The sequence below is a fragment of the Scomber scombrus genome, chromosome 13, assembly GCF_963691925.1.
Source record: "Scomber scombrus chromosome 13, fScoSco1.1, whole genome shotgun sequence".
In the NCBI taxonomy this organism is placed as follows: domain Eukaryota; kingdom Metazoa; phylum Chordata; class Actinopteri; order Scombriformes; family Scombridae; genus Scomber; species Scomber scombrus.
The window spans coordinates 15,962,203-15,990,154 of NC_084982.1; the positions used below are offsets into that span (position 1 = coordinate 15,962,203).

The following is a 27,952-nucleotide window of genomic DNA, read 5'->3' on the forward strand; positions in this document are numbered from 1 at the left end:
TGGCAAATTAAATTATTGTATTGCATTTAAAATCCTATCTGATAGAAATCTCTTAACACCTGTACACTATTATCAATGCATTAAAGCTTTAATTCCTTTATGGTGTATTTACATACACAATATATGAAGGAACAAATATATGACAGTATAATAATAGAAACTACAGCCTCAAACATGACCATAGAGGTAAGGTCATGTTTATTATAGGAGTATCGTGTCAGGTTGTATGATTCCTCTGGTGTTGATTTCTCATGTATTTAAATGTATAATGTTAGTTTAATACAAGTCAGGACACCACATAACAGTTAAAATTAGTTTATCGATGCTGCACGTACAAAGAAATGTTTCTCTGATTCAGGAGATGTGAAAACAAATTTCTTGCGGTCCAACGTATTCTGTACAGAACATGGAGAGTCGTGCTTGAGAGGAAGCAAGAAAGGAAGCACTTGGGTTTGGCTGTGAACACTCATCATTCAGCCGCACATTCATACACGACACTGACTAACAAGTCCTTGTCATAGGAACATCTTTCCACCTAACGGACCAGTTACGTGTACATGTAGCAGACCTGCGTGCTGTGTGTATTTACATGGAGCGTCATTGTACCATCTCGGCGACATACAGCCAGAGTCAGCAGAAGCAGCATTCATCTGTTCCCTACTTGATTTGTTTGTTGCTTTTCATTCAGCAAAATGGCCTTGCTATTCTACTTAGTAGAAAAATGTATATAATATAAAATAAACAATGGTTTTTGAGTTAAAAAAAAAAAAAAAAAAGTTATGCAGTTAAAAGGCACATGTATAAAACTTATTTATACATTTAAAACCTTGTCGCCCATCCAAGCTTAAAAGACAAATATAGTGCTTTTATCTTAACTGTACAATAACCGTTCCTGCAGAAGAGTTGTACGTGGAAACAGGCAAGTTATACTAGCAAAAATATAAAATGTCGACAAAACAAACAGAATATATTTGACTTCCACAGGTACATGTGTGCATGATCAACTACATTATATCTGAAGACTTATCATTATAGTTTCTAGCTTTACAGTGGTAAAAAAACGTTAGGATATCTTTTTGGTCACATATCCAACTTTTTTGATGTTCGCCATCTTGTAGCTAAAATGTTGAGCAGAAGTAGGTTAAAAATGTGGCAGAAAGAGGAGCTGCAGTATGAACATTAAACATGCTTCAGTCAGCACAGGTGTGCTCCTGGCACAGTCACGTCCTGTGGTTGTTGGCATTCACAACATGTCACAACAACAGCATGGCACTTACGGACTGAGAAAAGGTTTTTCAGGGTTTTGCATGAACTTTATGAGCTGCATGAATTCAGACCGCAGAGCTGCTGCCTCAGCAGACTGAGTCAGTACTGGCTGGCAGTCTCCCACTGCGTCGACCCTCCTTCTCTCTCTTCTCTTTCTGTTTCTCCAGCTTCTCCTGGGTCTTACGCATGTCCTTCAGCTTTTTCTTGATGTTTGATCGATCACTCTGACTTGAAACACCAAGCGCCTGAAGGCAGAAGTGCAGATTTAGGGCAGAATGGTGTTACTATATTTCTCTATCATGTCACAAACTAATGAACAAAGTAAATCTGCAAAAACTAGAGTGTTTTTAATCACCATCATTTACTAGTTTGGTCTTCACCATTAAAAAATACTAAAAATAAAATAAGTAACAGGCTCCCAGAGCCTGAAACTACGTCTTTAAATGGATTGTTTTGTCCAAACGACCAGGCAGAACTCCAAAAACTAAAGTGGGACGCATTCAGATTTGATGGGCTAGAAGCAGATCACTTTTACTTGAAAAATAAGAGTTACAGATGGGGATTGAACTGCTGAATTTCCAAGTAGTGGAGGACCAGCTCTACCTTCTGAGCCACAGCCGCCCACAATAATGGATGAATCAAAAATTATAATAATTATTATAGTTTCCAATACATTTTCTGCCAATGAGAAAATCAGTTAATTGTTTCAAAATGGTTTCACAGATAAACAATATCCTACCAGTCTGCAAGTTTAGTCTTGTTGTCCTAATTCAATATTCTCATTTTTCTCACTGATACGATCAACTTTTCCTCATTAATTCACTACACATGGTGAATATGGAGTCCGGAAAAAACCGGCCACCGGGTGGCAGTCACAGGCTGACAAGATCTGACTAATAATGACGTCTGCATTGAAAGGATACTTTGTATAATAAAAACAAAAACACTTTCATTACAGCCTCTAACACATCATACAGTACATCACTAAAACTTAAATGTTATTTAAAGTGCTGTTTTGTACCTTCAACTTGTCGCTGTCCAACTGTAAGAGCTGCTGACCATCCACTCCCCGAGCTGTGAATTCAGTGGTGTATTGGTCGAGATTCATGCCCATCAACCAGTGACAGACCTGCTGATTGGTCCATTCAGAGACTGGCCGGTTCTGCCACTGATACTCTTTTCCTGTGGTGACTGGTTCATCATCCAAAGTCTATGAGGGACACAGATAATACAATCAATCACATATTAGAAAAATAGATACACTCTTGCTCTGGTAAGAGAATTCACTCTCCTACTTTTTGTTGAAGAGAGTGCATCTCAAAGCATCTCAAAGTGTATTTATCTCAATATTTCTAAGCAGATTTTTTAAGAGTCTGAGTGGAGTCAGTCTTTTTGTTTAACAGATGTGAAACAAATGAAAAATAAGTCTATAAAACTATCAAATCCTTTAATGTGTGTCGACAGTGTGTATCAGTAATATGATGCCATGTCATTTACACTGATCAACCAAAACATTAAAACTACTGACGGGCAAAGTGAAGAACATTAATTATCTCGTTACAATGGTACCTGTCATAAGGTGAGATATAAAAGGCAGCTTGTGAATAGTCGATTCTTGAAATCTATGACTTTAAAGCAGGAAAAATGTTAAAGGGAGAGTGAAAGGATCTGAGCAAATTTGGGACTTTGACAAAAGCCAAATTGTGATGGCAGGATGACTGTATCAGAGCATCTCCAACACAGCAGGTCATGTGGGGTCTTCCTGGTACGCAGTGGTCAGTACCTACCAAATGTAGTCCAAGGAAGGACAATTGATGACCCTGTGACAAACCTTGGGTCCAGGCATTCATGTGGGTGTTACTTGTGACATGAACCACCAAAATATTGTTGCAGACCAAGTGCACTTCTTCATGGCAGCAGTATTAGCATGAAGGGTTGTGTGTATCTTTTGGAGTCTATGACGAGTCAGAGGTGTTTTGGTGGCATGAAGGGAGCAAACACAATATTAGGCAGGTGGTTTTAATGTTATGGCTGATCGGTGTATGTATCAGGTTTGGATGAGTGACAGTCAAGTGACGAGTAATGTGACGAGTCAAGTGATCCACTTCATTAACAAAATCACCTAAAATAAAAGCAATTTGAATTATTTCATATCAGTTAATTAATTCTTACTATAGTGCTGAAAAACAGTTTAAAGTTTGGGATCTCCGACCCCGACAGTGTACAACAAACAAAAAGAACATGTGGTGCAACCTCTGCTGATGAACTGAACTGTGTGCAGTGAACGACACCCCATGCTAGCACTGAGAAAACATGCGTGCATAGGGAGCAAGTTAATGAAAGCAAAACACCAATAACATTCTCAGATGCATTTCAGTGTCTTCACATTTTACTAACAAGGATGGAGACACTTGAAAAGTGGCTAACATGAGAACAAACAGATGCTGACACACCACTGAGCAGGCAGCAGAGCAGTCAAATTGTTCTGTGGTCTGCCGAAGCTTGTAAAAAAAACAAAAAAACATGAAGCACTGGTTGACAGTTCTAACAGAGGCAAACGTACAAACTACTAACATCACAGCTGACTTAAGAAAAGCTGGGCCACAAGACTTGCTTTCACACAAAAACAAAACAGTTTTAATAAAAACATGCAGCTCTCTTCTATCCTCTCTCTATTGGGGGATTTAATCTCAGCTATGAAAGGGGAGGCTCAAAGAGCATGCTTGAGAAAATGTCCCCTTTCAGCTTCATCAAGGCGTCCCACACAGCTTTTGTGACTGCGCAACAAGGAGAGCACTCACCTCGCTGGAAGAGAAGATTAAAGTGTGTGAGCGCCCAGACAGACTGGGTTCAGCGACTAACCCAGAGATGTCTGAACTGGGACTGGAAGCGTTAGAATCATCTATGACTGAAAAACTCTGGAAGTGGAAACAAGGAACGCATTTACTAAAGTAACACATCACCAAACAACAGTTCTTCACACGGAAAGGAACAAATACAACACTACAGGGGGTGAGGGCGGACATTATCATGATACATGATTAAAACTGTGATCATGGTGTTAGAAATCCAGGTCGTCGATTTTGAGTCACTGTGATCTTCAACGTGTGAAAAGGAAGAGTGTCTACTATGATGCACAATTACATCCATCCACCACCAGAAACTACATCGACAACTTCTAAACTACAACAACTACCACTTCTACTGACGAAACTGACAAATATTCAGGTATGGGGTAATGTTTTTAGTTTAGTTCAGCAGATGCTATTAGCGTCATTATTTGGTGATTAAAGTTATCATATTAACACGTAATGCAGGTCCAGAACTGTAAATTATTAGTCGATTAATTGATTAGTCCCCACCTATTTTGATAATCCATTAATTGTTTTGAGTCATTTTTTAAGAAATATATCCAAATTCTTTGTCTCCAGCTTTTCAAATGTGACTATTTTCTGGTTTATTTAGTCTTCTGTAAATATAAACTAAATATCTTTGGGTTGTTGACTGCTGGTCAGGACAAAACAACACATTTCAGGTTGCATCTCGGGCTCTGGGAAACATTTTTCACCATTATCTGACATTGATTATTCAATAAACAAAACAATCTAGTTGTAGCCCTGATGCAATCTCAAAGTTAAACTGGTTTGTTTTTTAGACCCAAATGTGTGGATGTTGTCTGGACCTGCAGGCTGTTGCATCAGCTATGTACAAACTCAAGTGCAGTTTAATTTCAACATTATAACAGTTTACACATGGCAAATAATTTTAACTTTACACTCAAATCTCTGTTCAAACTTCTCATCAGCTGATGCAACAAGCCGTTAAAAACTACTTTTGGCTTCATCTGTTTCCTCTAAAATGAGTCACAAAGCTTTTTGGATGAGCATTAAAAGAAAATGAGATAACGTTAGTTTCCTGTAACACTGCCACATACCCACTACAAAAGAAGTGAATTATTCATAGGATGTGTTGAGGTGAGAAATCCCAGAGCTACATTTGTTAGTGATGCTCTACCGTGTCATCTAAAATCAAAAAGGTAAAACAAAAATATGCATACTGTACCAAATCTAATGAGCGACTGAATAAAGAGGACCAGGAGAGATTTGTCTGTTTGAAGGAAACACGGTTCAGTGAGATGTATGTTCAGGCGACAAAGCACTGACAAAAGCTGCCATAATGCACAGTGACATTCTTCTTAATAATCACTTATTTTTGGCTCAGCCTGTGCCTTGAACTCATTAAACAGCATCATGGGAGTGCCAGCTCAACCGCAGCATGTGTGACAGTCAGCCAGGCTTTCACTGGATGCGTTTGATGTGTCACTATGTGCGAAGTCATTGAAAAGCCACAAAATCCGCCCCCGCTAGCTCTGCTGATGGCTAACATATGGATTTAGTTACTGTAGACTTTACTTGGTGTAGCTTATTTGGCGAATTAGTCAGAGGCGGCACATCTCTGGAAGCTGGGAAACAGCCTCCCATTATGTGTCTACTAGTTTTACCCTTACAAAGAAGATAGAAATATATTATAATGATGGAGGACAGAGGATGAGGATCATCTTCTTAACCCCACTGATGTTATACCTTATTTATCTCGTGTTAAATAGTAGAAAACTAATATTAACTTAATCTTGGACACTAATACTCTCTGTCCCTGGTATATACTTTCACAGAAAGTTACACGACGCTCCATACCTTATTCTTGCGATCCTGGCTTTGCTCACTGCTGGTCTCAGTTGCAGTGTATGGCAGGCTGCTGCTGGAGGAGGAGGGCTCCCTGTCTCTGTCCCTCTCTTTGTCACCAAACCAGGAGAAGGGCATACAGGTAGGGATGGAGGTCATCGAGTCTGCAGGAGACAGGTTACCTCCAGACTCCTCCAGTAACTCTGCCGAACCCCTACGCATTGGAGAAAGAGGATGTGATCAGCACTCAAGGAGTTTAAAACATGTGTTGCATTGAAAATGAGTCAAGTCATGTCCTACAAGTCAAACAGTTGTAGAATATTTGGCACCTTTGTGTTAATATTTATATTTAACTTGATTAATGTCATACCTGCTGTCCAAAGATGCTCTCATCGCTTCCTTGTCATGTTTTTTTCCTTTGCCACCTGACTTACGAAGGCCCCTGTTTTGATCGATCAATGATTGATTAGGAAGCAGAAAATTGTGAGAACTTGGAAATGAATGTTAGTGATTACTGTGGAGATTTACCCAAAGTCAGGAAATCGTCTTTTAGGTTTTCCTGCTGATGAAGGCTCAGTTAACTCCTCTGGAATGAAACAATAATGATCAGATTCAGATGTAAATTGAGATGACGCCTTGCTATTGCAGCCATAACATTTGGAACTTTCATACCTTTGGTCTCTTTGTTCTTGCCTTTAGACTCCCTCTTCTTTACATTGCGCATGAATCCAGGGGGGGAATGTGGTGATACGGACTCTTTAGGAGAGGACAGAGAGGGACTTCCGCTGCTCTCAATGCTATCACCCTGTGATGGAGACAAAGACGGGCTGCTGGTGAGCTCCAGCTTAGTCCTGGATTCATCTCTGGTCTCGCCTGGATCATCTTTCTGTCCGTTCCCTGAATAGCAGACAGGCAATTGGAGGGACAGGCTCTCCTGGAGGGACCTCCTGCTGGGAGATTCCTGCTCCTCCTGGTCGTCGTCCTCTTCAGTTTCCTATAGGGACAGTGATAATTATTTACAAGGACAATGCAAGGAAGCCAAGATAAAAGCTATTTATGTAACAGGAAGTTCTGCGACTCAGTTCTGATTGGTCGAGTCATTTAAACACACACACTGTGCGTGACACACCTGGGATGCTTACATACCACAATTAGGCTCGACATGATACAAGCAACTGTGTATTATTACTATGAAGCTGCTTTAAATTTATAAAACATTTATGCTTCATTAATATTGTGTATTATTGTTTTGAAAAGGCAAAAAGAGGCTCAAGGCCGCTGTAAACTGTAAGCTATCATCATCAGATAACTTCAAACCCTGTTCACTATGATTGGCCGGATCTGCCTCTTCTACAGATGTGGGGCACAGGGTTTTTGTTGTTATTTAAACTCAAAATGACACGCTGATCGTGAACATGCCTTGATGGGATTTTGTGTCGTTACATCTAACCATTGATCAAAAACATCCAATTTGGATACCTCAGTTCTCTCCACTTAGACCAATTTCCAAACTCTGTTTCTTTGCAAAAGTTTTAGAAAAAGTTGAACTCATACAATTATAATCTTTTTGATACATACACACATTCTTAAGGTGTTCCAGTCTGGTTTTAAAGCCCTTGACAGCACTGAATCTGCACTTTTAAAAGTTTTTAATTATCTTTTTTAAGCCTCTGATTCCAGGGAATCTGTCAATCTTATGCTTTTATATTTCACAGCTGTATTCAAAACTGTAGACCATAGTATACTCATCTCTTGCCTGGAGCATTGTGTTGACATTAACTACTCTGAAGTGTTTCAGGTCTTACTTGTCTGGCGTAGGTTTTTCTGTCAGCTTTGGTGACTCTGTACCCTCCTCAGCATCTCTCCCTTGTGGATTCCCTCAGGGTTCTATTCTCGGGCAAATCCTACTTTCCCTTTACATGCTCCCCTTAGGATCCATTCTTAGAAATTATGGCATCTCGTTCCACTGTTATGCAGATGACTCTAAAATGTACCTGCCTTTGAAATGGCAACATCCAAAAAAACATAGACAGTTTGGATGGCCTTAAATACTTTAAACTTTAATGAGGGTAAAACTCAAGTCCTGATAATAGGACCCTGTGATGCCCCTCGTATGGACCTGGAACCATATGTGAAACCCACAGTAAAAAATCTGGGTGTGACAATGGACAGTGATTTTAAATTGGACAACAGACAAACTCAGTGGTCAAATCTAACTTTTTCTCAGCCGAGGCTCTTGTCTGAGGTCAAGTCTTTTTTATCGTTGAATGATTCTGAAAGGGTTATAAATGCTTTTATCTCGTCCCAACTTGACTACTGTAATTCCCTTTACGTTGGTGTTAGCCAGGACTTCCTCAAATGACAGCAGTTGGTTAAAAATGCTGCAGCTCGTCCTTTAACAGGAACACGCAAGTGAGAGCACATTTTCCCTGTACTGACTCCCTGTACGTTTAAGGATTGATTTAAAGATGTTATTGTTTGTTTGTATTTGTTTTACAAATCATTAAATGGGCTAAAACCAATTTATCTCTCAGACCTTTTACAACCACATGTTCTGTCAAAGTCACTCAAGTTCACTGACCGGTTGCTGGTCTGGTTGTCTCTGCATGTCAGGCTGGCCTCTACACAGCCTGTTTTCAAATCCCATCTTAAAACGCATCTTTATTCCTTGGCTTTTAACTCAGTATGAGAGTTGCCTTTGTTTTTTTTATGGTCTTATTGGTGGTGGCTGACTCCTCTATCCAATTTCATGTTCATACAAAATAGCAGCAAATAAGGCAATATAACACTTTTATCTCTTTCTGGCTGACCTGAGAGTGACTTGAGGCCACTACAAGGTTCTCCTTCAGTCTGTTTCGAGATGGAGGCTGACGTTTGGCCTTCTGAGCCAGCAGGCCTTTTGCTCTGTGTGCGCTGGTGTCAAGTCGCTCAGTCTCAGGGACCAATTCACTCCAGTCTTGCTCTACAGGAGCAAACAAACAAACAAACAAACACATACCAAATAAATCAAAAGCAACAGCACAGTTGTAATTATTTACCAGAGTTCACTGGAGTTTATGGTGTATGCTTGTGAATGTTTTACAGAACACAAAATTAAAGCATGACGCTATGCTCTTGCTGTAAATTTAATTTTATTCCACCCTTTGTACCTAGCAGTGAGTCAACAGACGTTGTGTTGGTCACTGGATCCTGGCCACTTAGTCTCTCCTCTGCTGCAGAGTCCTGTCCACTCTGACACTCCACACCTGCGGCCCCTCTAGACTCCAGGGCGACTATCTATGAACAAAACAACACCCAGATTTATTTCAGTGTCTCTAACACTAACAAGTTTGCTGTGGTGAAAAAGCTTCTTTTTTTTCAAGACAGGGTCTTACCCTGTTCTGCAGGCTCTCCAGCTGCTCCTTGTACCACTTGTCTTTTTCATCTAGAGTTTTTTTCAGCTCCTCCTCCTTCTTCACAAAGTCGATCTCTCTGGAGAGGAAACAAGGAAATGTGGAATCAGATCAGTCCTTCACCTTGTAAACACATTCTACTTTAAGTGATTTTCACATAACCACTTGCTTCCACCACACAAAATCAGAGTTTAGCCTCAATTAAATGTTATCACTTGCAGAATGTAAATGGAAAATACTGTATATCAGCAGTATGTCAAGTTTGATAGCACAAATATATTATTTCCAAGAATTCCCACAGACCAAAATTATTCAATACAATAAAAACAGTACTGAACTACAGACACTATACAACCCCTCATATCAACCCCTCCCACAGTCCCACACTCACTTCTGCTGGTAATCCTTGAGAAGTTTCTTGGCCTTGTTGTATTTCTTGTCCAGGATCTCGTACTGGGCCTGAGTCTCAGATAATTGTTCGTTGACGCTCTTACAAAGAGCCTGAGCTTCCAGCCAGTAACTCTCCAACTTGAGGATCTTCTCATTGCCATCCTCCATCTTTTGCTCCAGTGCAGACTCTCTGACTTCCCACAACGATTTGTCCTCCTCAGATGCCTGAAGCTATGCAGAGATTGGTAGATTGAGAGTGGTATGTTACTTTGGTTGACTACATTACATTTGTTAAGCAGGTGTGCCACTGCACTATGGCAGCTGTCACTCACTATATAAGAATAATTTAAAAATAACTGGGTCACAAAATTTTGTTGAGCATTACCACATTTTCATCAATATTTCACATACAAAGTTTTTCAATCTGTCTCAAGAAGCATTCAAAACACATTTCCAAGACATAACTTCTGAATAATAAACAACAAAGTTTACAAGCACAAAGAGTGTAGTGAGAAAACACGAAAAAAATGTTTATAATTATTGATGAAGTGTTGTTGTATGTGTATTTGAATATTTTGAATGATAATTTTATTTTCATCATACCTTTTCACTTAGTTGTTGTATCTCAGCTGCGGCAATGCTGTGTTTGAGCTGCAGCTATGGAAAAAAGGAAACATTTTGTTATGTTATTTAATCTTTGGTTGTCTAAAAGGAATACTGAAACTTTAATTTTGATTTTAAATCACATGAGACTGAGAGTCATAGTGTGGGTGATACCTCTTTGAACTTGAAGGCCATCTGAGAGTTGTCCATGTTTGTTGGCATAAACAAAGACTCTGAATCAGGCAGTTCAAACACCTCTGCGTTCTGTCCTGGAGAGAAATTGGAGCTCAGAATTCTCTCATCCAGTCCGTCTTCCTCTTCATAGCGCTCCTCCTGAAATATGATATCACACATGGCATCACATATTCCAAACGTAAACACGCCCTAAATGCCTGGGAGCATACTCAGCATGTGCCAACAACACTCCCAATGGCAGAGTTCAAGGCAGTCTGGAGGAAACATTGCAATCAATACATCATATCCAAACAGTAGAGGGCTGGTCCATAACTCCTGGACACCTCTGGATTTAGGCTAAATCCTGTCTGTGGCATGTTTGAGCCATTATACACATTAAAATCACCTCAACTCTCAGTGAATACCATTAATACATCTCTAAACTCATACTGGCACTGCATAACATAGTAAAGCATAGCAAAGCATAGAAAAAAAAAATCCATTGTTTTTAGTCTTTGTCTGCTCCACTAAACGCTACATATATTCTTAGCGGAGCTGCATTGATGATTAGTTGATATTCAGGAAACAAGTATTTTGATTGTTGATTAATCGTTTCAGTTGTTTCTCAGGAAAATATACCAAATATTTGAAGGTTCCACCATTCAAACTTCTCAAAAGTGAAGATTTGCAGTTTTTCCTTGACAGTTAATTGAATATCTTAACATTTAGATGGTTAGTCACACAAACCCAAGTCATTTGAAGACATCACTGTGGCATCTGTGAAAGTGTGAACGCCATTTTCTCACTTGAAAAAAAATAAAAATCTGTATAGGCGAAAAGATTAATTGACTAATCGAGAAATTCTAGCCCATAATCTCTACTGTAAAAAATAGAAGCCTGTGGCTGCTTGAACTTCAGAAAGCAAACATTTCACAACTACGGCAGACAGCCGGCAGTGACACACAGCAGAATGGTGACACAGCTTACTCACGGCCAGCTGCTCATTTCCTGGTTGAGCTCAGTGGGATTGGACAAGGCGTGGTAGAGGGGTTTAGGATCAACAGTGACGACACTTTCTATAGACTTTCTGACCAGCTCACTCACCTCCTCTGTGGAGTGCTCAAAGGGGTCATCCAGGTGTTGTTGTTGCTGCTGGTTCTTCTCCTGCTCTAGTGTCTCGCTTATGAGGCGGGCTACCTCGCTCTGCGTCCCTGGCTTCTCCCGACCAATCAAGAACCTGTTTGTTAGAACATGTTAGTGTGCTGTATAATGGCATATTTTACTTGTTGCCACAAAATACAACACTACAGCTTCTTTCAGTTCGTGTTCATTAACTACAGAGAAATGCACATTTTGGGATTCATTTAAGGCCTGATCATATCTTTTGCCTTTGTGTTTCCTCTTTTGCTTACAAGAATCAACATCATGGTCTATTCTCTTGGTCTCTGGACTCTCAGGAAATAAATAGTTTGCCAGTTATTTCAAATGACTGTGAGATAACAGCGGCTCATTCTGGCCATCAACAAGATCTTTGCAATCAGGTTATTTCTAGGAGCAGAGGAGATGGCCTTTGGGCTGACCTCACTTTGCCTTTGGTGTTCTTCAGGACTGTAGCTGCAAACAGTTGGGTGACTCCCACCAGACTGACACCATCCACCTCCACTATTTGGTCATTCACCTGTATGCTGGAGAGACAGAGGACAGTAATGACAGGGAGAGGTTTTCAAATACTTTATACTCAAGAGTTATGCACCACCTCCAAAATAATCATAAAGGTTTACCAAATCATACAGTAGCCTCAATGCAGCTGGCAACAAAACAAATCTAAAAATTGCCTGGGAATCAGACGTAGTGGGACTATTTACTTAAGCTTCCTTGTGAGGTTATAAATAGATCCGGTTTGAGGAAATCCTAGAGGGAGACATTAAAAACTGTTGTGGTGGAGTCTGCAGTGAGTGTGTGTTATGTTTCCTGTTGTATAGAAAATACTGAGGATGAAACTCTCATGCAGAGAGTTAAAAGTATAATGTGTAAGAACTGGTTATCTAATCCAAACAAAGAGGGGGCAGCAACCCCACCACCATTATCACTCACTGAATATAGGATAAAGCTCACTGTTTACAGTGAATCTGTGCTAAGGCATTGTAAAGATAACAAAATGCTACAGAGACATAAGAGTCAGCGGTAAATTACAAATGAGCTGCACAGATCAGGGCTGCACCACAGAGATATATTACAACATAACTCTGTGTAATAACTAAATAGTTACATACATGCCCACAGGGTACATGTAAATCATAAAATGTCACAGAACTCACTAAAGGTGAGAGTAAAACAGATGTTTTTCTGTCAGAGCATCATTTTTATTAATTACATGACCTTTTACAACACAGTAACTAGTAGAGACCTAATTTATTGATATAATATATTAACATGTGTTATGATGCCAAATGGTCAGCTAGCTGGTTAGCATGCTAATGTCAGCAGATATCTCTGCAGCACAATATATAGAGGTCTCTTACATTACATCAAAACTGTTATTTCTTCACTTTGTGTTGATCATTTGAGTTAAGCAGATTACACCTTTAAGTGAAGGGTCGTCAGCATTGTAACTCACCGTCCATCTCTCTCGGCTGCTCCTTGCTCTGTTATGGTTTTTACAAAAATGCCAAGCTTTTCCAGACCCTGGTCAGCTCCCACTCCCATTCCTATGATACTGATTCCAAGGCCATTGTCTCCTAGATGCAGAGAATTTACAGACAACTTGGAAACTAGGAAATAATTGCATACAAATTTGCTTAATTCCACGTGTTTTTTCTCCTTGACATTCAGACATTGTGGGAATTGTGGAAATAAGAAACAGCATTCATGTTTATACATCACTTGATAGCATGGGAACATAAATATTGCCAATTTAAAACATGAACCATCAACCCTCATCATCATTAACTGAATCATGACCCAAAACCATTGAAACACACAAAACAAAGTCAGTATTGTTTGCCTTTGCAGGGCAGCACAGTATGTGCAGTTTGGTGATGAATACTTTCCTCCTTATGAAATGTTCCTCACTTACTTGCTCATGACTCACAGGAATTTACCTTCAGTGCCACTAAACTCACCTTTCTCAATCTCCACAGGGAAAACGTCCATCTTCTCCACTCTCTTCTCCAGCTCATATTCGGCAGATGCTGCAACAGGGTCCACGTCATCATTGCGTCGATCGTAGTCCTCATTAGAGAAGGTGCTGAAGACCTGTTTGTCAAAAATATTGAGAGCTTAACATCAACACAACACCTCCTGTGGCCTTAACAATAAGTTAGGCTTCTGCAAGATGTATGTTTATGAGTATCTCACACCCAAGGCAAATTTTTTTTACTTTTTCTGTATTTAAAATGATTATTTATCTCAGCAAACTGACTAAGGACGCATTCTTAGTTTGGGAAAAACTGCACAGGGAGGGAGAAATACAAGCATACTTCAACCCTTCACAGTGACTTTGTATGGAAAATTCAAGGCTCAGTGCATTCCTCAAGTACACTTAAACAGATGCTGATGGACACCGGAGAGCCCTTTGATGAAAATTCACTCCTTTATTTATCATTGCTGCTCATTGTTCTCGTCTCCACAATGGTATAAAGAGATTATAAAGCTGCATAATCTTAAATCATCTAACTTCATGGCCTACATCTCTCTGCTACTCGTGATGAATCTCTTTTGTATCTTAAATGGATGGTTTATTAATCACATGGGCATTTGAACACATGTAAATCAAGGGTCTGAATATAGTATGAACTCCCAGGACATCCTCCTGAGGACTCTGATCAGAGCTTTTAAGAAGCTGTGAACTTTGCAGGCAGGCCTTGCAAAAAAGCTCTGGATGAGTCCCTGTGGCTGTTTTCTGGTTGGAATTACAAAGCACATACACACACACAGACACACACACACACACACACACACAGTACGCCAGAACATGAGCAGTGCAGAAAGTAGGGCACAGCTGGGGAGAGCTAAGCAGTGAATGTAGCATAGATCAATGTTCGGAGGTGACAAGTTCAGTACAGTTTAAAAATTAAAAATTAAATAAAGAGAAATATAAACAGAGAAAAACACAAATCTCAAAACCTTTAGTGAACTGACTTGGTGCTCAACATCAGCCTTCTGGGTTATTTCATTAAAACATACTCTGTGGCATTTACATTGAATACCACTGATACTTCCAAGCTGAAATGGTATACATAATCCACTTGGGGGACAAAAAAGCCTCCCAGTGCTAAATCTAGCACTACACTATTCTGCATAAAAAGGATTGGAGACGACCATCTGTTGTGACTCGGTTGCTACAAAGTAGTAACAGTATGCAGTTCATTCTAAATTAAAAACAACATGGCCTTGTGAATTCTCTCTGAGCCAGCAAGGCCCGGCTGGGATAACCAAGCACTTTCTGATGAAGTCTCACAAGATTGTTTGAAGTCTGCGAGATCTCCGATCCTACACACATCATCATACCTGATGCGACCCCGACAAGTCCTCAGATTTCATACTTCATAGGAATCTCAACATAACGAAAGAGTGAGTTCATTCTCGAGACAAACGTATGAATATAAAGCATCTTATCAAGTAGATTAGATGTTAGTGCAGACTCCATCAAGAGATAATGCCTGATTATGGGGATGAACACAATGGTTGGTCCGTGATGTATAAACCCCCTGCTTGGTCATCATTAGTCCTCCTAATCTGGGGGGGTGGAGTCATGATACTGGTGGAGGTTGAAGGATGTATCATACAGGTGCAGCTGATAAGTGGTAGTTTTAGACTTATTGATTGAATTGGGGAAAAATGGGAAATAACCAACAAAACCGTGAAGTGCCTCTGGAAAACTAAATAGAGGAAAGAACAAAAACATTATGGGAGGAACGCAGTTAAAAGTCAAGATTTATATGAATGAAAAGGATAAAAATGCATCAAAAAATGTTTAAAAGATAGTTTCAGGGCAAACAATTAGGACATAAAACTTGAGAACTGAACTTGGGATTTGATTTTGGATTTCGCCTCGTCTGGACACAAATTTCAATACACAACTTTTTTAAAATTCATTTCTCCATATAGACGCACAATCATTGTGCTGTTACAGACTGTAAATGCACAAACTGAGGCATGAAAATGTTCACAAGAAAACATCTTCTGAGAAAGAAACAGTCTCTTTTTTAGGCATATTTTGGGCAAAATATGAGTATTTGAGGGTGGATGCTTGGCATAAACAAGGTATGGGCCCTAATTGACCCCCCCGCTCACTCCCTTCTCTGTGCTATGTTCAATATCTTTCTGTAGATTATAAATGACAGAATATTTTGTCTAGAGCCTCAGAAACAAACCACTACTCTCTATCTTCTCTGAGAGTTTGGGGATTTTTAGGGCGCTCAGGAGATTTGGATCCTGCCATTTAAATTTAAACCTGGTGAGTTTTTCTCAGACTGTCTTCAGCATTTTCAAGTTCTGTTGACATTGGAAATATTTCAGTTTTCATATGTGTTTGCCAAAACATCTTTCATAGACAAAGATATACACAATTTGTTATTCTACATGCTGCGTTGATGACCAACAACTACCTGTTAGAGCCATATGATAGTTATAAAACTCCATTAACAGACTCCAAAAAGACTTCTTTGGGATTTGGGAGGGTAGCGCTGTGTAAAAAGTGCCAAGTAACAATTTTCTGTAGCAGACATTTGAAACATCATGGTTAGAAGTAAATCTCATAGACCTTTTAGTATTAAGTATTATGTTGGGCCCCAAAAGTCTGAGAATGGGAAAGTGGTCTCAGGCTTTGGATCCCATATTGTTTTGGGGTCACGGTTTGGTACGTTTTCATAACAGCTGCAAAAACAAAGAAAAGCAGAAAAATAATATTTTGGTCTTTTATTTTGAAAAATGTAAACATCCAACAACGGCTCATTGGCCAAAATTATCACTAAATTATCAGTTTAGTTTTGCTGCAGAAGAAAAAAAGAAAACAACCTTTCTGTTATTTGCAACGAGTCATACCTGCTCACAGCTGTTTATGCTGATTTATGGTCGAACTGTACATAAAGTAGGGCCCAACGGAGGATTTTTGGGGCAGATGATGTTGATACAGATATTAAGGATTAAAAACATTTGGATGATATATCAGCCGATAATCTTACATATACAGAATATACACATAAAAACACAATATTTTGCAATAATCCCTCAAATGTGGTTATCAAACACTTGACAGATATGTTATAGAGGTATGATTTTTACAGTTCATTATTATTATTATTGTTTATTATACGGACGGATACAATATACATAGACAGGCTAAAACTTCTGTTTGATGTAAGTATCACAGTGTTTACAGCGGATGCTATTTTTTAACACCTGTCCCTAGAAGGGCTCATCTTTGTGTATAAAATGACATCAGTGCACTCAATCAGTAAACTTTACTGTGAATTTAATGATTATAACTAAAAAACTAAAACAATTTAAAAAAATACTCAGATCATAAAAACATGTATATATTAAACATGAAGTAAGAAAATGGATCAAATATACATAAAATGCTGCCTCTAAAACTTTAAATGCAGATATATCTGTGATGGGCTCTAATATGAAGTAGTTGAAACTAGCTCCACCTCCAGCAGCTACAACAGTAACATGCTGCTCACAAACTGATGCTTCAGTATTAATCTTACTACTTTGGCTACACCGGCGAGCGTAGATGTGATTAACCCAATAAAAATCATCCTGACCACAGGAGGATTTGACTATTTACCAAGTAAAGAGGAGGAAGTACGGCTTACAGGATTGAATGAGGCCTTTGCCATGAGGACGTCTGATGTAATCAAGTAAATATTTCCACTCTGGGCAACAGAGTCTGGGGTCTAGATCCTGCAGCATGTCAAGACTTGAGGAACCGGCCGCAAACAATCTCCTCCTCCCCTCCGTCTTTCTGTGTGCTCACGGTGCAGCTTTTGGACGCCGCCCAGAACAGCTGTGCACATTGTACGCGTCCAGAATAACTCACTAAACACTCTGTTGTACACAGGGGTTACTTCAATTTGTCACAGCGAATTTCAACAACTTCCATCTGACAACATCCCCGCTGAGTTTTACACACGCTGTCCGACATCAACTTTTTGACTCACCTGCCAAAAAAGACTAGAAGATGAAAAAAATCTACCGGCCAAACATATTTTCTACCAGCCCAAATAACAAATTGCCTTTTTGTGTCACATACATTCATTTCAGTACATTTCATTGAGATAATAAGGTATTAACATCTATTTATAATTAATGTTGTTTATTAAGCAACATTATTCAGTTCATAATGAACTCTGTCAGGCTTTGTCCCCTCTCCAAAATATATACATAGTGTTTCCTCGCATGGTGGAGCGGTTATCTTTATTAAACAAAGGCGAGGCCACTGCACACAATTGTGAGGATTAAAACTTGTTTCAAATAACCAACAAGTTACTCTACAATACAGTTTGGCTTACTGTAAAAAAAACGATGTATAAAATGCAGTCTACTTTGGGGGTCTCATGCTGAGAAAAACACATTTCTATTAAAGACTGGTTTATTTGAATGCACCAGTAACTATTCATTTATAAACACATACGTTTATACTTTATTTGAAACACAAATATTACACCTGACACAGTGTGTCAGGTTGATGATTAATGGTCTGGTAATGATTTGCTTAACTGAACTGGGCCGCTATATTAACTCAGACCTGGTTCGGGTGAGGCTAAGTTTTAATTAAACCTTTTAAAAGAACTACTACATATTTGATACAGTGTGTACATGTGTGCTTATTCAAGTCCCAAAAAATAGACTACTGCACCCGAGTCACGCTTTTGCACATCGCGCTTCAACAACAGTTTGGTCTGTAGCCTAAATACTGAAACATCACAGCAACTAGTGTCCCCAAATACTTCTGATCAACACACAACCATTTTTCCGCACAACATACAGGCTTAACGGATCTATTTTCATTAGCTACGGACACAGTTAGAGCACACAGCGCGTGCTTGACACTGTTCGCTGTTCATAGGCGGTGTAGTTCATAAGTGTGGATGCTCACATCATTATGTTGAAAGTTATAGTTATTGTTGTAGTTATCATTCTTAGTGTGGACGGCCTTTTACATACCTATAACCATATGCAGATCTTACCTCTTTCTGTATTTTACTGGTGAATAAGACACACTGGTGTATAAGACTCAACCCACTGTTAAATGAAAATATATTGTGTTAAAGGTGCATCTTATACACTGGTTTTTACGGTACATCTTAAAACCAATACTGCTGACCAACAAGCTTTATAGAGCATCTATCAGGGTGTAAATACTAACTTTTTTTGTCCAATGGCACAAATTGCTACTAAATGTTCAAACTTTACCAGCCGCTCAACAGATAACCGTTGTGGGTTTTTTTTTTTTTTTTTTTTTTTTTTGGGGGGGGGGGGGGGGGAGCAGAACTGGAGCAGACAGAAATGTCATTAAGGCTGAAAAATGCTTTTTCAATTTCTCACTTTGGAGACTGAAAGTAATCAAGGATTGAAAATGTAGGCTAATAGAATGTAGGGAGCCCCCCACTGCATCCTGGGCCCCAGCAGTTCAAGCTCGACTCCCCCCTCTCCGACCCAGACTCCCATGTCTGACTGCCCTGTTGCCATGGCGTCCGAGGCCTTTTTCAAACAATGTCCTGTTCTCCGCTGTAACCTAATCACTCAACCACCGTCTTATTTGCTAAAAAGACAGAAATCAATCTCTTTATTGGCCTCTCCCTCCGGAAAAAAACCCTTACAACCAGCTCAACGTTATCACCAAACACACAACTTTTAATCAGACGGGCGAAAAAACTCAAACCCAAAATTCATGCAGAAAAGGATATTTAATTAGTATTTTGTTATTACTCCGGTTATGATGTGGGTCAGTAGACTGTTATGCCATTGTCATATTTCCATTTCCTGCACAAGTCTCGCTCCCAGCAGTATGTGTGGGCCGCTCATCCGTCTCCAGCGACTGCAGCGGTCTGTTTAATCTACATGTGCTCACATGCACAGACGTACACATGCCCACACCCAAACTCAAACCCTTTCCATCTCTCTCTCATTCCCACAACAGAATACGAATGTGGGAAATGAGTCAGCAGCATAACCTGAGAAAACTCTCTGCCAGTGCAAAAACGAGGGCTGACCACTGGATCGGGGGAGCTGGTAATGTAAGTGGGCCTACAAAAAGACAACAAATCAAAACATGCTGTGCGAGCCAGCTGGGGCAGGGGTGGTGGCCTGGCGCTGATCACAGAGCAATTAGGAAAGAAGGAATGAGGCCCAGTTTTCTAGTCCTGAATAAACACACCAGGAAAAAAGAGAGAAATATAGCCGCAAGCTGTAATGATCGGTGTTATAACAGATTGTGAGAATTTGGATGCTTGTCTCTTATTTAAATGATAGGAAGTAAAACTCTTGGTTTTATGTAAAATAATTAATCATGATCATCACTATATGCTGATGGTCTGCTGAGGTGTAGAAATATACCTTCAGAAACATTTGATGAAGCTAATGACCTTCAGTAAAGACACATTTCACTTGACTACAGTTATAGCTCTTGATAAAAACTGATGTACTAGTATTTGAACGGACTGACTCATTGAAATATCTTCAACAACTTAAGTTCAGTGAAGTCTTAAAATGATCAGGATTAAGTTTTGGGATGATTGGCCCAGCGGATCCCTGCAAAATGTCCAAAAAAAATTGAAAAGAGAAAGTGGAGTAAAAACTATAAATATTGTAAATTTTGAAATGATTAACCCTTTGTGAAGTTCACACTGGTCAACAATAACAGAAACACTCATGTTTACATTTATCTGCCTTAAACTTGAGTGTTCATGCATGACCTACCAGCAGGAGTAGGTGGAGCGGAGAGCAGCAGACTGCAATAATAGAATCAAATTTCCAAAGGAGCAAACACAAACAGGCTAAACAGGTTTGTTTATAAATGGCCACCAAAAGCTACTTTTGTCCTGCGAGGATTGCTGAAAACTTTTAACACAGTTACTGTTATAACTCTCAGTGAAAACACACAGACACCCACTGATGTGCTTCGCCTATAATCACATAATGAAAGTGTTTAAGGCAATCACAATCAGCCCCTAGACTCATCCCATGCCAAGTTGTTTAATGAGCAGCATTGAGCCGACTGCATTAGTATTCAGCCCGCATCCCGATCGTCTTGTCAGATCGTCCCGTTCACCCAGGTGGCCGAAGGGAGCCCAGATACTATGAGGGCCTCTCTGCTGGCTGGAGGAGGGCGGAGTCTCGTCTGACATTCCTCTGAACTGCAGAAGACACGTTTCAGATAGGAAGTGGGATGAATTTGCTGCAGGAGTGTGTCCAAACATGGAGGAAGCCCCTTTTTTCTTTCCACTCACATAAAAAACAGTTAGAGAAACCCGACTGAAATCAGATATTAACGCTCCAGCATATATGGATGTGCAGATTTTACCCTTTGTACACTCTTATCCTGCTCCACATTTATGTCTACGGCCTCTATGTGACACGGGTGAAATGTCAACAGACACTGAACAAAAGTTTCACTGCGGGTTTACGAGATATTTAACTGACAAAAGGAGGCGTATACCTTAACGGTGCACAGTGTGGACAGTGTAATTATCTACAATGCAAACAGAGAAAGAAATGGGGAACTCTACAATACAATCCTTCACCACACCCTGACGCTGTGTTGACTTGACCAAAAGCTGCTGGTGGTACTTCCTGTGACTCTGTGAAGATGGGGGCAAAGCAGCAGGTGTCTGTATTCACACATTTTATTTTATGTTTAAAGTTAACTGGTTCTTGGTTGCGGTTCTACATGACCTGTGTGCAAAATGACACATAAAACCCACGTCGACCTCTCCAGATATCCGACAGAACTGCACGGTCTTTGTCCAGAAGCAGATAACAAAGCTGCAGCTGGGTGTGTTAATCATTCAGTAACTAGTGACATTTTGGTGCTACTGTAGGGTTCAATGCTAAAGTAAACTCCAGTAAGTGCTAACCTGCAAACTGCTAAACAAATGTGATGTGAGGTTGTAAAGCTTCTCTTGGAAAAACATGCCTGTGCACGCAAATCGGATAAAACAGGCCTGTTTTTTATTTGCACTCGTAGAGGAAACAACGTTGTCTCTAAAATGACCAAAAGATATATTTTTAAAGCAGTATCGTAATATTAATACAGCTCATACAGCCAGAGGGTTCAGCAGACTTACTGACGCAGCAACAGTGGAAATGCAGCGAGTGTGACTCTGCTTTACCAGATATGCAAAAGAAACTTCTCACAAAAGAGACTCTCACGGTGCATAACAACAACATATTTTGAATATTTTCATCACAAAGCAACCTACACGTCACGGGACATTCAATATCAACTGTAAACATCCAATATTTGCTTTGACATGATCAAAATAATCAAATCAGCCTCTACTAATCCTGACGGCCTCCCTGTTCATCCAGTTTGTGTTTTCAGCCTCGATAAGTGATATATGTTGAGTCTCCTCTCCCTCACAAAGAGGACCTTTCTTCCACACCTCCCCTGTCAAAAAGACTCAGGTTACGTGGGGACGTAATCCCAATGAGCCAGGAGCACAAAGCACTTCCTCTCTCTCCTGGTCAGCTCGGACTAGCAGACTGTGGAGAATCACGCAGCGCCAGCGGGAGGCTTTTGTCAGCCTGGCCGCAGGTAGAAATGTTGGCTGAGGGACATGTGTGTGACTTATTAGGCGAACACGCATACCACACAACCTCCACCCCATAGGTTTTAATCCAAGCACATGTCATTGTTTTGAAAAAATCTCTGTGTTCCTGCCAGCCTGTCTGCCACAGGCTCCCATTCACGCAACTAGAAACTTAAAGGAACATGCAGACATTTTTTCAACTGGCTTTTGTATCTTCACATCACACTGCTTCTATTTTGCATATTTCCCCTTCTTTCCACCCCGGGTGTGGTCAAAGCAACCAGGTGGCAGGTTATAACAGAGACAGGGAACAAAAGGTCTGTCTGAACTCTTAATATTGTAGATATTTACTAATATTTGAAGTATTTACTGAACACTACACACTATTAGTCCATATAATTTAAAGTCTAAACTGAGTAAAAAGTGTCTTGGCTTATTATTTAGCTTTAATGCAAAGCTAATACAAATTTTATGATCAAGCTGTTAGAAAGATACATGATTATATTATTATTATTATTATTGGTCTACGTCGATCACCATTTCCCTCACTCAGTCTGTTCATAAAAAAATCCACCCACATGGAAAATACCATAATAATCATAATACTTGTACCTTAAGTGCTCTGGGACAATTTGATCATTCAGGTAAAACTGAACTGATTAATAATTAAATCAATGATTAAGTGTAAATACTGCTGTTCTTTGATAGTGATAGTAATGAGAATATCTTTGGTTTTTGAGCAGTTAATCGAAAATATAAGCTGCAGATAATGAAAATAATTGTTAGTTTCAGATCGTAATAATTGTCTTCTTTGTATGCACACTCACACCTTTCACATAAAACTAACATAGCTGTCCATGCCAGCATTGCCCACACTGAAATGTACAATGTATAATAACTAACCTGTGGGTCAATCATATTAACCAAAAACACAGACCCCACAGAGTTTTCTACATTAATACAGAAAAAAACGTACGGAGAATAATTATTTGCCAAGGTGTACACGGAAAAGAGCAAACCTATCAGCAGCTGCAGCCTCACGTCAGCTCTTCTTTGTTGCGTAAAGTCTCTGTGTTGTTATAAACAGTACTGTGAACTGCTACAGAGGAGGAGACAAACTTAGCAAACTGTTGTGCACTATAAAGCTGTGTTTATCTCCGTCGCTGCTCCACTCAGAGCAGAGGAGACGCACTGTTGTTTGTGTCCCTTCTAGCAGGTCAGCTTCTGGTCCCCTCTCCCAGGACCCCCTGCCAGGATGACTGGGATGGTGGGGGATCCACACCCTGAGATAATAGCACATTTTAAAGCCTGGATAAACACTGAGCTGTGGGGAATGCATCGGAGTGATTTGTTTTTCCCTGTTTTAGCAAAAAATGTCGATTAGATACGGTGATGGTGAAATCTGTATGATGGAAGATTATCACCTCCACTTCCACCACACCCCCTAAAAAACACCCACCCACCGGTAATGTTTACGACACATGATGTGTGGCAACACCGAAAAAGATTACACCCACAGGAAAATCAGCTTGAAATACAAAACTTTAAAGCTGGAAGACATCAAATACAAAATATGGATATAATGATACGTGTGTGAAAACATTAGAGATTTTAGCTGCATCATAAGATTGTGAATAGTCTTTCCTCCTCTTAATATAATTTTCTTATATATTCTTGCTTTGTTTTATAACTCTCAGGGTTTTTTGTATATATAATTGTTAACTAAGGGTTGTATAATTTGTTCTTATTTATTTATGTATATGTGTTTATTTGTGTAAATGTATGAGCTATTAGATACATGAATTTAACCTATGGGGATGGATAAAGTATATCTATCTATCTATCTATAAAGTGCTTCGATTTCCTGCTCATCGTTTGATACGGTTACCACAACTTATTTGACTGTTATAGGAGGGTTAAATGAATGCTGCTCCTCTATCTGCTCGGCCATCATCATCATCATCATCATCATCATCATCATCATCCTCCACACAAATTGTTTCTCACATCCCGAGCTGCGATAAGAGAACATATAAAAGCAGCAGCAATTGTATTTAAAACATCATCACATACTTTTAATCATGTGATACAAGTTACTTCAACATCAATTAGCTCTACAAACCTCAAAGACCTCCTTCTCTACAACGAGGACACAAAAGATTTAGTTATAGAAAAATTACGTGAAGGAATTCTGAGAGAAGAAAAAGAAAAACTTCCCGACTTCTTTTCACAAAATGTTCACATCATTATAAATGTATGGAAAATAAAAGTCAGGGATTCCCCAGCGGTAATAACATAATTTAGCCATGGTCTGTCAAGGAAATCATAAAGGGGGGAAAATAGGAGGAAAAACACGCGCCCAGCACTCTGAGTCAGGGGCGGTAATGATTTCTTACTGTACAGTCCGAAGTTTCTCATGTCTCTACGTCACTGCTGCCCTCCTTCAGCTGTGCCTCTGCTCTCACAAACTCTTATGCAATGTCAACAATATCTCCAAAAATACCACAAACAACATTGCTCCTTCGTGTCCCCCACACATTGGTCCCCTCCCCGCTACTCCTGATCTCCTGCTGGGTTAAGGAACTCGGAGATAAGGCTGCCTCACTGGTCGCTGAGATTACACAAACCATAGTTTTGATTTTACGAACTGTGACAACACGTGTCTAATGATACCGTGCGGTGGTCGTTACATCAGCCTGCCCGACAAAAAGCATTCATTCACGGCCTCCTACGCTTTGTCTTGTGTCTGCGGGGAAACACCTCAGCCAGACGCAGCTGCTGAATCAGAGAGACGGTGGTTTGTAATGACGGTGCAGTGCGATATGTTTTTAGGAGCCTGAGCCGAGCAGCAATGACTCAGATGTAAATGCAAAGTACTTACCAGAATGGGGTCTGTGGAGAACTTGATTTTCCTCTTTGTGGGAGGCTCCTCCTCATCCGACAGACCGGGGGTCTCATAACAGTCGTCATACTCTCTGTACATTTGATCCTCCTCCTCCTCCTCTCCTCCTTCTTCTTCTTCTTCTTCATCCTCCTCTTCTTCTTCTTCTTCTTCCCTGAGGACCTGGTCTACATCTCTGTCATCCACGAATGCTGCATTCTCGATACCGTACACCACCGGTGAAGATCTATCCAGGATGCTCTGGCCCCCCTGCTCCTCCAGCTCGCTCACCTCCTCCGATACCTCCTCATCTTCCTCACGATTCTCTTCACCATCTTGACTTCTAACTAAACTGTCTTCCTTTCTCTCCTCTTTCAGCCCGTTGTCCTCCAAGACTCGACCTTCACCCGCTGCCTCTTTTGTGACATCTCTCGATGCGACGGGGCGAGCAGAGTTGCTGTTCTCTAGGTTCCTAAAGGTTCTTTTAGGTTCTGTCTGTTGGTCTTTGTTGCTTTGCTGCACCTTCTGCTCCTCAAATACGTTACCTTCAACATTCTCATCCTCTTCCTCCTCACTCTCCGAAGACTCATTCTGAACTACCACAAGCTCTGCACGTACCATGCCCACACCTTTGGGATCCAGTGATGATCCCTGACTTTGTTTCTTATCCCTGGTGGGACTTTGTACCACATTATCATCACTCTTGGCTTTGTCAGAGTGTTTGGCCATGTGGGTGCTCTGAAAGCCACAAGCTGACGGAGGAGGCTGCTTCACATCCCTCGGGGGCGGACTATGTGGCTTGCCTTCATCCCCACCAACAGATGTCCTACTTAATCCATCACCGGATGAAGAGGAGCGCTTGTAGCCTTGGCTAACTGGGCTTGTTTGCTCTGGTGACAGTGGTCTGTGAATGGTATCAGTTGTTGGAGAAACATATTTGTAAGCTGCATTAGAAGCTGGGAATGTTGGTTTAAGCCCAATACTAGACCCAAAAGATGCTGTCTGGGATGTATTTTTGTTAGTAGGATCAGTTACAGGTGAAGAGTTAGTGACTTCTTTAACGGGAAGAGGGGTTTTTTGTGTGCTGTCCCTTTTCGGAGAGGTAGGCAGTGAGTGTTCAGCGGTACTATGTGGTTTAGACACCGTTCCCCCTTTAGTAGCGGTTGTGTTGTTGTCTTCTGAGTCATTCTCAGCCATGTAATTCTCCAACCTCTTGGATATGGGCCCTGCATTTAATGACACTCTAGACACATGCCTTTTCTCACTATCAGCATTCTCATCTGGTCGACATTTCACTGTTGATGTAGGAGTTTGCTCTGATTTGATAGTGGTCTCAGAGGATCCCGATACTCTCCGTGCACTTTTACCCTCATCAGAGGCACTTCCGAGAGACAAGCGAGTTACTCCTCTGTTTGGAGACTGCTTTTCTGCTGCTGGCTGCTCTTTGATGCCCCTCTCAAAGAGTTTTCTGGTCACAGAAAACTTCTCTGCCAAAGCCACTTTGTCAATCTCAGCATCCTCTCCCTTGGGTGTTTTATCTAAATTGAGAGATTCTGGGCATGGGCTTGTAGCACTATTTAAGTTAGCTTTGTGCGTGTTGGCTGGAAACTGAGGCTTCGGTGGGGACACTTGTGGCACATCAGGCTTTAAAGTTACTTTCACATCTTGAACCTCCTGTTGCTGACCATCCATCTGTAGGAATATATTCTTTATCTTGTTCACTCGGGTCCCAAATGGCCTCCCCCTGGAGTCCTCTCGGGTGTCACTGGAGCCATTTGCATATGATTTGGCGGCGCCCTCGGACTTTGGCCCATCAAAGGAGCACTTAATGGCGTGGAAGTCAGACTTGTATGCATTTCTGTGAGGGGACGCGCTCCTCAGGGTCCTCTCGCCTCCTTTACTTTCCGCTTTGATCATTTTTGTTTTGTTGCTTGATTTCTTTTGTTTAGCTCAATTTAGAAGACAGTCGATAGATAGTTGGTGTTTTGATGAACTAGTATTTCCTTTCCACCTCTACGCAGGCGGTGCCATGGGTCCGGCTGAGCTTCTTTTTGTTGTTTCAACTAACAAATAAAAGTCATCTGAAGAAAAGAAGAACCGGTAAACTATGTTAATAAACAGAGAGCTGACACCACTACCTCACAATCACCCGATAGCTATTTGAAATGAGTAACTGCAGGTAGTATCTCCATCTACATGCAAATCTACACAGAAAAGGTGACGTTAAGTAAGATAAAAAAGGTACGTCACGACTTGAAAAGCAATGTTAGATTAATGATTCATCAAAGGTTCATTTGAATACAAACCTTCTTTTCTTAAGCGCTGGTTGCTGTAGTAGCTTTATGCATTTCGCTGATTGCCTGATTCTACTGGCGTTAGCTAACTTTACACCAAAGTTAACGAGGAAAAATAACTTTAACATGCAGTCACTTTTTTAATATACTTAGTCGGACCGGTTTAACAAGGTTAGCGTTGTTGGTAAGGCTAATTCACAGACAAAAAGGCGAAAGAAAGTTACACTTAGTGAGCCAACAGCCCGTTTTTAGTGTCTCAGTGAACAATTCATTGTGGCAGTTTCAAGTACGAGCCGTTCAAAACGTTAACACAACGGCGCAGAAAAGCTCAACAACTTTAAAAGCTCTCACCTCCTACTTGCTTCATCGTGTTAAGGCGCCGAAAGATCGCCTACAACGTCCCGGTTTTACAGTAAATCAAACTTGTCCCTTCTTCTTGCCCACCGCCATCATTCCCCCTCTCCAGCCTTTTCCTGCCTCCTCCTCCTTCTTGCACTTCCAGACCTGT

General features: G+C 40.4%; 1 protein-coding gene across 3 annotated transcripts; it reads right to left on the reverse strand.

Moving 5' to 3' along the window:
- Window positions 1–167: 167 nt before the first annotated feature.
- On the reverse strand, window positions 168–27,942 carry ppp1r9ala (protein phosphatase 1 regulatory subunit 9A-like A). 3 transcript variants are annotated; one of them, XM_062432054.1, is made up of 20 exons: window positions 27,796–27,942; window positions 25,151–27,231; window positions 13,630–13,762; window positions 13,125–13,245; window positions 12,088–12,192; window positions 11,612–11,744; window positions 10,508–10,666; window positions 10,334–10,387; window positions 9,732–9,961; window positions 9,323–9,419; window positions 9,098–9,224; window positions 8,759–8,910; window positions 6,621–6,942; window positions 6,477–6,534; window positions 6,319–6,390; window positions 5,961–6,162; window positions 5,329–5,373; window positions 4,068–4,184; window positions 2,288–2,476; window positions 168–1,511 (listed from the first exon to the last, which is right to left on the reverse strand). In XM_062432054.1, exons 2-20 carry the CDS (start codon window positions 27,065–27,067, stop codon window positions 1,353–1,355), a joined length of 4,392 nt encoding a protein of 1,463 aa, XP_062288038.1. In that variant the 5' UTR covers window positions 27,068–27,231; window positions 27,796–27,942; the 3' UTR covers window positions 168–1,352. The 3 variants fall into 3 exon arrangements, with proteins under 3 accessions (XP_062288038.1, XP_062288039.1, XP_062288040.1); XM_062432055.1 differs by lacking the exon at window positions 5,329–5,373; XM_062432056.1 differs by lacking the exons at window positions 4,068–4,184; window positions 5,329–5,373.
- Between the last annotated feature and the right edge of the window lie 10 nt (window positions 27,943–27,952).

Excerpts from the sequence above, each read along its gene's own strand:
- ppp1r9ala (XM_062432054.1), bottom strand. The coding sequence starts at position 27,067 with ATGATCAAAGCGGAAAGTAAAGGAGGCGAGAGGACCCTGAGGAGCGCG. Across the intron at positions 11,745-12,087 it reads AACACCAAAGGCAAAGTGAG|GTTCTTGATTGGTCGGGAGA; the intron begins GTCAGCCCAAAG and ends TCTAACAAACAG. Across the intron at positions 6,535-6,620 it reads CAAGAACAAAGAGACCAAAG|AGGAGTTAACTGAGCCTTCA; the intron begins GTATGAAAGTTC and ends GTTTCATTCCAG.